Genomic DNA, 13,171 nt, shown 5'->3' with positions numbered 1-13,171 from the left:
ATACAGCCATATGTATTGGATCATCTTCCCATAAATTTATGGGGACGAGATGTCCTAGATCAATTAGGTTTGACATTAACAAATAACATCAACTAAAATGCACCCATTATTATGACTAGACAAGGTTTTAGGAAAGGAAAAAGATTAGAAAAACAAGAACAAGGTATAGCAGCACCAATACAAATAGATCAAGGAACAGACAGACATGGGTTGGATTTTCAGAAAGGGCCACTGAGACAATAAAAATTACTTGGAAATCAGAAAGACCAGTATGGGTTCCTCAGTGGCCCCTGACTAAAGAAAAGATAAAAGCAGCCCATGACCTGGTCAAACAACAATTAGCGGAAGGACATATACAACCTTCTGTATCTCCCCATAATACTCCCATTTTTGTCATCAAAAAGAAATCTGGTAAATGGAGATTATTGCAAGATTTAAGAGCCATTAATAATGAGATGGTTATTATGGGACCTGCTCAATCGGGGATTCCTCAATTGTCTGCTTTGCCAAAAACTTGGTATGTTTTAGTTATAGATATTAAAGATTGTTTTTTTCAATTCCAATTCATCCTAAGGATAGTCCACGTTTTGCATTTACTATCCCTGCACTGAATCATGAAGGTCCTGATCAGAGATATGAATGGAAAGTACTCCCTCAAGGGATGGCTAACAGCCCAACTATGTGTCAAATTTATGTTAACAAAGCAATCCAGCCACTTAGAAATCAAAATCCTGAACTACAAATATTTCACTATATGGATGATGTATTATTAGCACACAAAGCTAAAAACACATTGCTAGAATGTTATGCCACACTTACAAACTTATTAAAAAATTATAATCTAGAGATAGCAATAGATAAAGTACAATTAAATTTTCCAATTAATTATTTAGGAGTTCTGTTATCCTCAACCATGGTCCGTCCACCAAAAATTCAAATACTAGTAGATCAACTCAAATCACTTAATGACTTTCAAAAGTTATTAGGAGACATAAATTGGATAAGGCCTTATCTAGGTATACCAACAGGAGAGTTGGGACCTTTATTTGATATCCTAAAAGGTCCATCAGATCCAAATTCACCCCGAATGTTAACGCCTGAAGCAAGAAAGGCATTAAAAATCATTGAAACATATATGGAAAATATGCATTTGGATAGAATTGATGTTTGCCTTTATTATTTATTGTACTACCAACAAAAAATATTCCCACAGGAGTATTTTGGCAGGAAGGTCCATTATTATGGATACATTTATCTTATTCTCCTAACACTATTCTTACTAGGTATCCTGAGGCTGTAGGACAATTGATACTCAAAGGAATAAAAGCAGCAAAGGGAGAGTTTGGAATTTCTCAAAATAAAATTATTACTCCATATACTATGAATCAAAATGATGAGTTAGCTAATGAGTTAAATACTTGGGCAATAATCATGTGCAAATCTAAAGTTTCATTTGATAACCACTTACCATCTAATCCTTTATTGTCTTTTTGGTCATTGCATCCTGTAATTTTTCCAAAAATGACAAGAAAAACACCTATCGGGAATGCTCCAAATATATTCACTGATGGATCAAATAATGGTACAGCAGCAATAGTTACACCTGATCAAACTTTTACATTTTTAGTACCCAAACAATCAGCTCAAAAGGTAGAGCTTAAGGCAGTATTACAGGATTTTGTGATGTTTAAAGATTCTGTATTTAATTTATTTTCTGATAGTCAGTATAGAGTTAACGCTATAGTATCCCTTGAAGATGCTGGTAGGATTTCCCCTTCCTCTACTGTTTTCTCTTTGCTTTCCACTATACAAAGTCTAATCTGGGACAGAAAAGATCCATTCTTTATAGGACATATCAGGGCACATACAGGATTGCCTGGAGCCCTTAGTTTGGGCAATGATTTAGCAGATAAAACTACACAGGACATACTTATTTTCTCTACACTAGAAGAAGCTACAAATTTTCATAAAAGGTTCCATGTCAATGCTAATACTTTACAAAAGCATTTTAAAATAACTAAGGAACAAGCTAGACAAATAATAAAACAATGTCAAAATTGTGTGACCTTTTTACCACAAGTTAATCTTGGAATCAATCCTAGAGGATTGATACCTAACCATATTTGGCAGATGGACGTCACACACTTGCCAGAATCTGAAAAATTAAAATATTTGCATGTTACAGTTGATACTTCTTCTGGATTTTTGATGGGCTCCCTTCATGCCGGAGAAAAAACTAAAGATGTTATAGCTCATTGCTTACAGAATTTTGCCACTGTGGGCGTTCCAAAACAGTTAAAAACAGATGATGCCCCTGGTTATACTTCTACCTCCTTTAAACAATTTTGCTCATCATTTGGCATTACTCATATAACAGGAATCCCATACAATCCACAGGGACAAGGCATAGTTGAAAGAGCTCATCAAACTATTAAAATGTACTTATTAAAGCAAAAAGAAGGAATTGGGAAGGGGTATATATTCCCCAAAGATAAACTTAAAATAACCCTTTTTACTCTAAACTTTTTAAATTTGGATTCATCAGGTCTTAGTGCTGTGGAAAGGCATATGTGTCCAAAAAATGTACATAAGCCCAAGGTACTTTGGAAGGATATTCTAACAGGACAATGGAAAGGTCCTGACCCAGTAATTGTCTGGAGTCAGGGGTCTGTTTGTGTGTTTCCACAGGGAGAACAGCAGCTGATTTGAATTCCAAAGAGATTAACTAAGGTCCTGACCCAGTGATTGCCTGGAGTCGGGGGTCTGTTTATATGTTTCCACAGGGGGAACAGCAGCTGATTTGGATTACAGAGAGATTAACTAAAGCGATTTCTACAAACCAAAAAGAAGATGATTTGGCTCAAATCCATAACAGCTGATATCCAGAACTCCAGTTTGGTTATTCTTACATCTGCGACAGAACCAGAATGCTTTTTTCAATATCTATTTTATTATTGCCCTTTCCCATATCATGAAGTTCTATTTTGTTTTTTGAGCTCATACAGACCTAGGTTAATGTTTTCCTGATCAGTTCTATTTTTTTGACTATTTTTTTGACTATAGAGTTTTTAAACATTGCAATGGAGATTTCACCTGTAAAAAGTTATAAGGCCTTTACTATTATGTTATGTGTTGTATGTATTATATTATATGTGCACACATGTGTTTGTGTTATATGTTTGAATGTACGTATGTCCATATATCATATATGATGAGCGCTCATGAAAAAATGGATCCAAATTTTTTTTATTTCACGTGATTTAAATGGTTTAATTTTAATTGGGTAAACAGCTGTTGAGGATTGTTTTAAAATGTGAAAAAAAGGAGGTTAACAGATGTGTTTGTTTACTTTCACCTTTCTTTTTCTTTATATTTAATAATTCTCTTCAAGATAATGTAAATTCTTAAGAAAATTGTTTTCTTTTAGTGCCTTCTGGAATGTTACATAATTTTTTCTTTAGCCATTATTGCCAGAATTCCTATCTTCATTCCAGTGCCAGTGAAGACAAAGATAAAACCAATCTACAGCTTCTGCAATAGCCATCACTGAACTGCTTGCAGAACTTGCCTGGACTATGTATCACTTGTATGCATTGTGAACTCACTTGTATGCATTGTGAACTATCTGTTGGTGTAGCGACTTGTGGTAGTGTTGGGGTATTTATGCTGATGGTGTCATCGGTGGTATAATTTTTCCAAAAGGAGCCGTCAATTGGCTTGGTGTATCTTCCTCCCTTCTGCTTGTCATGATTGTTCAGCTAAAATTTGGGGGCCAACAGAGGTGAGGCAAAGAACCTCACCCCCACCCCCCCGCTGGTACAAAGACCTCTACACAGGTGTGGCTGTATACTGGACCTGTAGTCAGTGACGGGTAAGATCCAATTACAATGGTACCAACCTAAGATAACGGGTAAGGACCATATGTACTATTGGACAACCTAAGGCAGGCACGGTCCCTAAGCCACATGCTTTTTGTTTAAACAGAGAGGGGGAGATGTTGAGAGCCACAGCCAAAGGGGCCCCAGCAAACTTTCAGACTGCCAGCTGATGATTGGCTCACATTGGCCCCAGCAACATCTAGCTGATTGGCTCCTCTGCGGTGATGCTCATTGGGCTGTTTCCCTGCCCTTTCAGGCCACGGAGCTGCTCATTGGGGGACTTTTTTGGCTTCGCCCACGCGACCCAGCCAATTGGCCTCAAGAGCAGGGGGATTGTGGGAGGTGGAGAGGCTGGTGGTTGGGGGAGTGGCTTGTGGGAAGCCGGTGGTGGCAGTTGGGCTCTGAGGGTTTTTCCTGAGGAGCGGTTTTGTTTGGCGTGTGTGGTTCTAAAAATAAAGTTAGTTTCTTTTGACAAGTGGCTCCTGAATTGTGCCCAGCCAGACTGTGGCACCTGGCCAGCTGGGGTTCCAATCTGGGAGCTTCCCCTATCAAACATCATGAGGAAGGCAGGCCAAGATAGAGGCAGTCTGCTTCCAGCGCCAGGGTGTTAGGTGGGGTGGGGGAAGCTGGGCAATGGCATTGTGTTGAGGGTATGTAGCAGTTGAGTGACCTGCGTGGGAATTCTGCAGTGGTGCTGATAGGTGATCCTGCTAAGGTGCTCACAAACCCTGCAGAATTTCGGGAGTTGGATGTCAGGAGCTGAGAGTCCTGCTGGAATGCTGAGGCCCAGAGCCCTATGTGAGGGCACAATGCTGGTGATTTCTTCACGAGAGCAGCTGTTTTGGGGTCCTCTATCACTCTCCAGATGCAGTATTTCTACTTCGTGAGATCTGGGTCACAGAGTGACACAGAATGCTGCCTCCCTCTGGCCCACCATCTTGGATTCTAGAGGATTAATATTTATATATATAAAGAATTGAAAAACTTTACACACACAGAAAAAATCAAATACCCCAATTACTAAATGGGCAGATGAATTAGACACTTTTCAAAAGAAGAAATACAAATGGCCAACAAATACATGAAAATGTTCAACATCATTAGCAATTAGGGAATTAGGGAAATGCAAATCAAAATTACATTGAAACTTATTTCATTTCACACCAATCAGAATGAAAGTCATCAAGAATACAAATAATAATAAAATTCTGGAGAAGATATGGAGAAAATGAAACACTCTTATACTGTTGATGCAACTATAAATTAGTTCAATCACTGTGGAAGTCAGTATGGAAGTTCCTCACAAGACTAGGCATGGAACTATATGACCTAGCTATATCATCCCTGGGTATTTATTCCTGAAGAATTAAAGTCATCATACTACAGTGATACATTCATACTCATATTTGTTGCAGTACAATTCACAATAGCCAAACTATGGAACCAGACTAAGAATTCATCAATAGATGAATGTATAAAGAAAATGTGCTATATATGCACAATGGAGTTTTATTCAGCCAAAAAGAAGAATGAAATTATGTCATTTGCAGGAAAATGGGTGGAACTATAGAGACCATTGTTAAGTGAAATAAGCCAAACACAGAAGATCAAGTAAATGTTTTCTCTCATATGTGGAAGCTAGAGAGTAAAAAGAAAAAGAAAGATGGAGGCAGGACTCATGAATATCAAAAGGAGACAAGTAGAGATAAGGGACCAATAGGGGAGTGAGGAGGTCAGTGCTAGAGAATGATACTGGCCAAATTATATTGTTATATTGTGTAAAAGTAAGACTAAGTAACAATAAATCCCATCATTATGTACAGCTATAATGTGTCAAATAAAAATACAGAAAAATACCCTATGGCTTTGCCTTAAATGAGTACAGTAGCTGCTGATCACATTAGATTATAGTTCTGAAATCAGACAAACTTCAGATATTTTTTCAATTTGAAGTTTTCAATACAAACATACATATTCATGTATCCATGTGCAATTATATGTTTGTTTAATAGTCAGTCTGCCTAAGAACACACAAAGTAGGGACTATGAATGCCTGATGCCCACTGCAGTGTAGACATACTGTTGGTATTTCCTGGTATATATATATGAAATGAATAGATGTTGATGGTTAGTTCACAAGGGAAGAGACCATGGATAGTTCTCTCTAAATTAACTGGAAAAACTTCCATTCCTACCAAATGACTGACCCTCACTGAAATAACCATGGCTAATAGGATGTCATTCCCATCTCTAGTATTCCAGTGAAGTTCACCATGAGATATTGGATATTTTAAAGTCCTCTTAGACCTATCTGCTTACATGCCCCTTGACCTTTCTAAAGCCCTTACCCCTTGCTGGATACAAGAAATTATCGGGGTTCTGATGTTCTCTCTGCACTATTTGGAAAGAGAACAATAGGTCTTTTGTTCTGAGATCCTCCTATCCATCTTGGTGTTCTCTGCCTTGCTCCTCTCTAGACCTGGCCTATAAAACAACAACTACTTTCAAGGACTAATTTTCAATATCCAGGTTATAGAATCAGCCTAGGTGTATGTCAACAGATGAATAAATAAAATGTGGTATATAAACCCAATGGAGTTTTATTTATCTCAAACAAGAACAAAAGTATACCATTTGTAGGATACTGGATGGATTTGGAGAGTATCATGTTAAACAAAATAAGCCAGAGTCAGAAAGGTAAGTGTCATATGTTTTGTTTATATGTGGGAAGCTAGAGGGGAAAAAAGAGGGATTGGCATGAAAGTAGAAAGGAAACCATTGGGGTAAAGGAAGGGGATGAATTGGAGAGAAGAAGGAAGAAACAGATGCAGTACTAGGGATTGAAACCAACCAAATTATGTTATATGCATGTATGAATATGCCACAATAAAACTCACCACTCTATATAATTAATATGCACCACTACCAACAAAAAGAACCTAATTTCTTCTCTGCTTTCTGACCCTCTTGCTTTCCTTTGGTCTGGAGGTGTCTGTCAACAGATGAATAGATAAAGAAAATGTGGTATAAAAACACAATGGAGTTGTTTTTTTATTTTTTAAAATTTCTTAGTGGTGGATAGCAAGAATTCTCATCATTCATCCTGTTCCTCCAGGTTTCTCTTTTGCTTTTGCTTTTTTTTTTTTTCATTGAACCCAGGAACTTGTGCATGCTAGGCAGGCACTCTACCAACTGAGCCATATCCCCAGCCCTAGCAGGTTTCTCTTTTATAGCAGTATCTATTATACTGGTTGGACAGGGAGAATGTGAAAGAATATACAGGAATTTGGGAGAAAATACCCCAGGGTTAATGTTTCAAAAATATCAACTGGGCCAATTTCAAAGGAATGGAATTAGCTGTGGTTATCCTAAATTTCCAGAGTCAGTTTACTGTTGATTCTAGAAAGACAAATGCATGCCACTTGAGAAAGAAAACAGGAGGCTTGCAAAATGAGTGAGTCTCCTGAGGTGCCTGTTCTTGCTGCTGTCATGAAGTTTCTCCTGAATAGTTGAGACTGTGATAAAATAAATGTCTGTCATGTTATTTAGAAGGGGTGACAGGCTGAGAGTCATTGAGCAAGTGACAAATTGTCCTTGACTTGGTAAGCTTCCATGCTGTCTTTGGTTGATATGGATCTTGTATTGAGTGATATACAGTGAGAGTTTCTTTTGTCAGTCCAGTGACACAATTTTAGGCAAGGAAAGCATGTCTCTGTGTCAGCTAGAGATGATAATAATAGATATCACCTGCCTTAATAACCTAACTACATCTGGAAAGTTGTGGGTAAACAAGATTTTACGCTTTATCATCAGGCTTCCAGACAGGGCTCAGGTAACTGTATGTAAAAATCTCATGCTCCATTGCACAATAGTTGGTGTTTGTAAAGAAAAACAAGTATCAAAGCTTTTTATAGCATTTGTTCCTTCACAGCAAGAATATATTACAAGTTTGTGTAAGGATTTGTATTATCGTGCTTAACCACTGTGACTTTTACAACTGCATGCTAGCTGGAGCACAGTAAATTACTGGAAAACCACTATGAAGCTTTGCCTGCTGTTTTGAAATCTTTAGAAGTTACAGAAAAACATAGCTTCATATGTCGTTTCCATTCCCTTTGGGCATATCAACAGCCTGAGATGCCCCTCCTAATAACATGTCAAATTCTTGATAGAAGTTTTTCTACAGAATAGGTTACCAATCATGTATTTCTCTAGAATCTACTTCATTATCGAGAGGCCTAATGTAGTATTCAATACCTAACAAAACCAATGTGAGCAGGGTGTGGTGGTGCACACTGTAATCCCAGTGGCTTGGGAGGCTGACAGGAGGATTGTGAGTTCAAAGCCAGCCTCTGCAAAAGTGATAAGCAACTCAGGGAGACCCTGTCTCTAAATGAAATACAAAATAGTGCTGTTGATGTGGTGCCCCTGATGTGGTTGATGAGTATCCCTGAGTTCAATCCCTGGTACTCACCCCCCACTCCAAAACAACAAAAAAAACCAATGTGAATGTACCTGTTAGGGGAAGGGAACCAAATGTTCCAACTTTCTAAATTGCAGTCATATTTAAAGACACCTGTAAATGGCCAAATGGAGACTAAAGTGGATGAGTCTCCTAGCACAGAGCCACCCTTTCTATTGCAGTTGACTTGCTGTTTGTGGAAGCAGCTAGTGCCTGTTGGTTGTCTTTTAGGGATGGGATGAATTCAGAATTCATCCCATCTAGGGAGAATGAAGACTAGGGAGAATATTTAAAATGAATAAGACGTTAAAGGACTCAAAATTTCAGAAAAATTTTACTTGTCAATAATGGTCATCTTCCAGTAGAAGGATTTTCTTTTCAGATATTGGAAAGCAAAAATCTAACAGCTTTTATTGGTCAGGAAAAAGGTTGTTTGCTATTCATCCAACACTAATGTAGGATAAGGGCACTTTTAAAGTTTTTCTGTTTGTGGTCTTAATTTCTAGGACAGATTTCCTAACTTAAATTTTGTTGTTGTTTTTGATCATAGATTATCACTGAGAAATAGGATGGGGGAAAGCTACAACATAGTGTGCTGACTGCAATATTAAAGCTTTTAGGCCCTGAAGCTGACACAAGTAGCCAATTTTACCTAAGATATAAACACCTTCCACAGTAAAACAAAAAAAGGCTCGTTTTGAATTAATGGGAATTTTATAGAGTAATCATGTATTTAAGAATGGTAAGAGCCTATTTATCTAATGTGACTGGGACTGGTACTTGGTTGACTAGAGGAAACAATTTTAAAATGACATGATTAATTAAGATATCAATTTAAATCATATGCTACATTTTCTCCAATTTTTTGATGTACAGCCAACATCTAATGTCCTCTGATTTGAGTGCCCTTCAACTATTTGCATAAACCACATCCATAATATATTAATTAAGTTTTCCAGATTGATTTTCTATAATTTGGAATGAGAATTTAGCAATCTGAACTCATAATACTGGATTTTTACATGTTTAACCAACTTTTTAGAACTGTTTTGCCAATTACTTGACAGCAATTTTTTTCAATTTGTCAGTTGAGTCTTTTGGTAAACATTTGATTTGTTAGTTTTCCTGTCAAAGATAACTGATATGTCATCAGTTTATATAGTATGTAAGTCATAAATTTATAATACTAACCACACTTGGCATAAACAGACATAAACACAATGATTTGGGTAAGCACAGACCTCAACTGGAAGGGCAGAAGTACATAGGTGTGCAGAGAAGCAACTAGCCATGGGTACTCCCTATGGCAAAGGCAGGGTGAGCGCTTGTTATACATGACTGGAGACTGATAGAAAATTTCTAAATTTGTTAAAGGGCCTTTAATTAAGAGAGTTTCTGCTATAAATACATTTTAATTAATATGCATAAGTAGTATCTCTTAAAGAACATTTAAAAAATGTTTGCTAGTATAGGTCCTACAGAATTTGCTGTAATGAACAACCAAAGCTCACTTATAATCAGCAGAACTTGTCTGTATACATAATTGGTGTTCTGAAGTGCTTCCCCCAGCAATCTAGTTTACACTCTGGTACTATAATTGGTTTGTTCATCAGAAGTTTTTTCTTAGATGAGAACAGATAATGTTTTGGTCCAATTCTCATTGAGTATCACAATTTTTAAATTAATGATTTGGAGTTTTAATGAACTATTCTATTTATATATGCTAGAGATCCTAAATACTCCTATCAGTGTTTTCAGTTAACATTTCTTTCTACTAAATACTGGTAGCAATAAAGCCTGATATATCAAGAATAGTTTTAAAGTGAAAATAAGTAAATATTGTTTTCCTCCTGATAGAAGTGTATGTGTGTATATATGTGTGTGTGTGTTTATACATAGACAAAAGGAGACCCAGAGAGAGGCAAAGAGAATGACACAGAGATGACAAAGAAAAAAGTCATACAGAGAGACAGTTTTAGATATTATATACATATATGTATTTATATTTTAAATAATAATGTTTATACTTAGATTATATATAATCAAATCTAATTATAATTATATAAGTTGGTATATATTTTATATATAGTACATATATTTATATATAAATGATGCATATATATGGATATAAGAGAAAGTGACAGAAACAGAGAAGGTAGAGTCAGAGAAAAAAATAAAAAATCAGAGGAAAATGAGGCAGAAATAAAATGTAAAGCAACAGAAACAGAGACCATGAGAGAGACTAAGTGAAACCAAACCATCTAGTGAATCAGAAGAAGAGCCACCCCAGCAATGTTGCTCAAGACTAGCTTCATATCTGCCCTCTACCGAATTGGATGTATGTAAGTTAGAGGCGTTGGGGAGACCATGTCACTGACCAGGACAGGGAAGCAGGCCCAGGGCTCACCAGGAGACAGGTCATAACAATACTAGACCTACAACCTGGGCATTAATTAGGTCGTTCTGTACCACTTGCTCATATGTATTAAATGTGTTTTCCAACTCTGAATATATTTAAAATGTTTTGGCTGCAGAAAGGTACTAAAAGAAATCTCTGTTGGAGAGTTAAATCCAAATGAGACTGTGCAGGCCAATTTGGAAGCCCAGCTCCTTTCCAAGCTGGACCATCCAGCCATTGTCAAGTTCCATGCAAGTTTTGTGGAGCAAGATAAATTCTGCATTATCACGGAGTACTGTGAGGTGAGACTCTTCTTCTCTCTTGGAAATGTTAATAAAAGTGTGTTGCATAGTCAAAAACCTTATATAAAGAGCCATCTGGTCAATTATCAAACTATAAGTCAAACTGTAAAGACTTGGAATCTCATGTCTTGGAGCTAAGAATAATCATCTCTAAGTAACTGACAAAATTCCTTTTAAAATTTTGTTGTTATTGTTGTAGATGGGCACAATATCTTAATTTTATTTATTTTTTTTTATGCGGTGCTGAGGATGGAACCCAGTACCTGACTCATGGCAGGCTGGCGCTCTATCACTAACCACAACCCTAACTCCAACAAAAATCATTTCTAAACAAAATCATTTCTAAATCATTTCTAATTTCCCTTTGGAAAATTCAGTAAGAATGAATATAATTTAAGGAGAAATACATGCAAAAGAACGTTTCAATATTTTTTGCAGAGGGTGTCCACCAAACCTTAGATGGACATTTAAATACCCTAACAGAGGCCTGGACAGAGCAGAGGTATATCTCCTGAGTTTTGGCTTCTAGCTTTATGGCTTATTTTACTTAATGGAAATTTGAAAATGCAAATAATGCCCCCCCCACTGCTGAAATTCTTCATATATATTGATTTATGATTTATGGCTTCAGGTATTTGCAATTTTTCCTACTACTCTCTGTTCTTTCCAAGTAACAGCTTTGTATTTTACTGAGCCCCAAGAAGGGGAAATTGACAACGTGTAGCTATAGCGCAGATCTGTTACTCCTGAGGGGTTAAGTTTGGGAGAGGTGGCAGGGTTGGGTTAGGCAGGAGAATATCTGAAGATAAATTACTCAAAAAGTATCTCCCAGAGTATTCTGGGAGCTAGGATTAGCCAAATGCTTCTCAGGAGAATTTGGAACTGTGTAGAATGAATTTAGTCAGCTCATCACTTGGGTGTTTCTGGAACCCAAAGAAACAATGTTGGGAAGAAAGAAGTACTTTAGAGTAGAAGACAGGCTTTTTTTGGGTCAGAAAGTTTGGAAATCCACATACAATCCGAAGAAGGTGCCTGGTCTATCATAGGCAGGAGAAGGAAAACAAGCTCAGAAGTACAAATGGCAATGAAAACCAGCCTTGCCGGCTTTACACATCATCTGGTGTATCACCCAAAGTGAAACCAATAGCAAAATATATTTGAATGAGTTGGAAACATTCCAGATTTTGACCATTTTCCTTTAGATCAGCTTTCCCAGCTCAGCCTTGCTGGGTGTTTACTCAGATCTTGCCCATCTTCTATTTGGACGAAAGTGGGGAAAAAAGAAGAAAACCATGTCATTTGGATATCATCTTCTCTGTTATCTAATGAACTCTTAAGAAAATCAATACGATGATGAATTGTATCAGAGTGCTGGTGGTACTGAACAGATTTTCTTGCAAATATGCTTCTAATCCATTCAAAACTATAGATATTTGCATAGGTACTGTACTATGATTCACTGGCTATAATTTTCTTCTTTAGCCCCTTTAGTTAATAAAAGTCTTATATCAGAAATAACTAACTCCGGCTGCTCATGATGACTACTTCTACATTGACTACTACCTTAGGCTTAGTTAATCTTTCAAAGACTCTTTACTCTCTTTACTGCCTGTTCTTAAAATATTTTAAATTGTACTTGGCACTGTTCAATAAAAATTACAGTGATGCTGGAAATGATTTATATTTGTGTTGTCTAACATTAGTCATACATGGCATTTTAGGTCTTGAAGTTTGGTTAGAGCAATTGAGGTATTGAATGTTAAATTTTATTCAATTTTAAATCATTTAAATTTAAATTACCCTGTGTAGCTAGTGGCTAACATATTGGACAGGTCTAGATGATATGTTATAATATTCCCTAATTTTTTCTATTTTAATATAATTTTGAACTACCAGACAAGTTACAAGAATAACACAATATACCCCTATAGATTCTTCATCCAGATTCCCCAATTGTCATCATTTTTCTACATTTTCTTTATCATTCTATCTATTTATCTATCTGTTGTATTTACCAATTTTTTCCCTGAACCATTTGAGTATACATTTCTTATAGTTTGGCTCTTGAATGTCCCCTAAAGGCCCATGTATTAAAGACTGAGTTTCCAGCCTGTGATATTGTTAGGTGATG

General features: G+C 36.7%; 1 protein-coding gene across 8 annotated transcripts in view; it reads left to right on the top strand.

Annotated features, from left to right (window-relative positions):
* The window catches only part of Nek11 (NIMA related kinase 11), a 315,212-nt gene that overhangs the window by 60,679 nt on the left and 241,362 nt on the right, over window positions 1-13,171 (top strand). For 5 of the 8 annotated variants that reach the window (XM_076868271.2, XM_076868272.2, XM_076868270.2 and 2 more), the window contains exon 3: window positions 10,875-11,040. The exons of the other annotated variants lie outside the window; for them this stretch is intronic. In XM_076868271.2, coding sequence (XP_076724386.2) covers window positions 10,875-11,040 — 166 coding nt within the window. The remainder of the gene's footprint in view (window positions 1-10,874; window positions 11,041-13,171) is intronic. 8 annotated transcript variants of the gene reach the window in all.

This window comes from Callospermophilus lateralis, chromosome 10 (assembly GCF_048772815.1).
Source record: "Callospermophilus lateralis isolate mCalLat2 chromosome 10, mCalLat2.hap1, whole genome shotgun sequence".
Taxonomy (NCBI): domain Eukaryota; kingdom Metazoa; phylum Chordata; class Mammalia; order Rodentia; family Sciuridae; genus Callospermophilus; species Callospermophilus lateralis.
The sequence above is the reverse complement of the archived record's forward strand: the minus strand, read 5'-3'. Positions and strand labels throughout refer to the sequence as shown.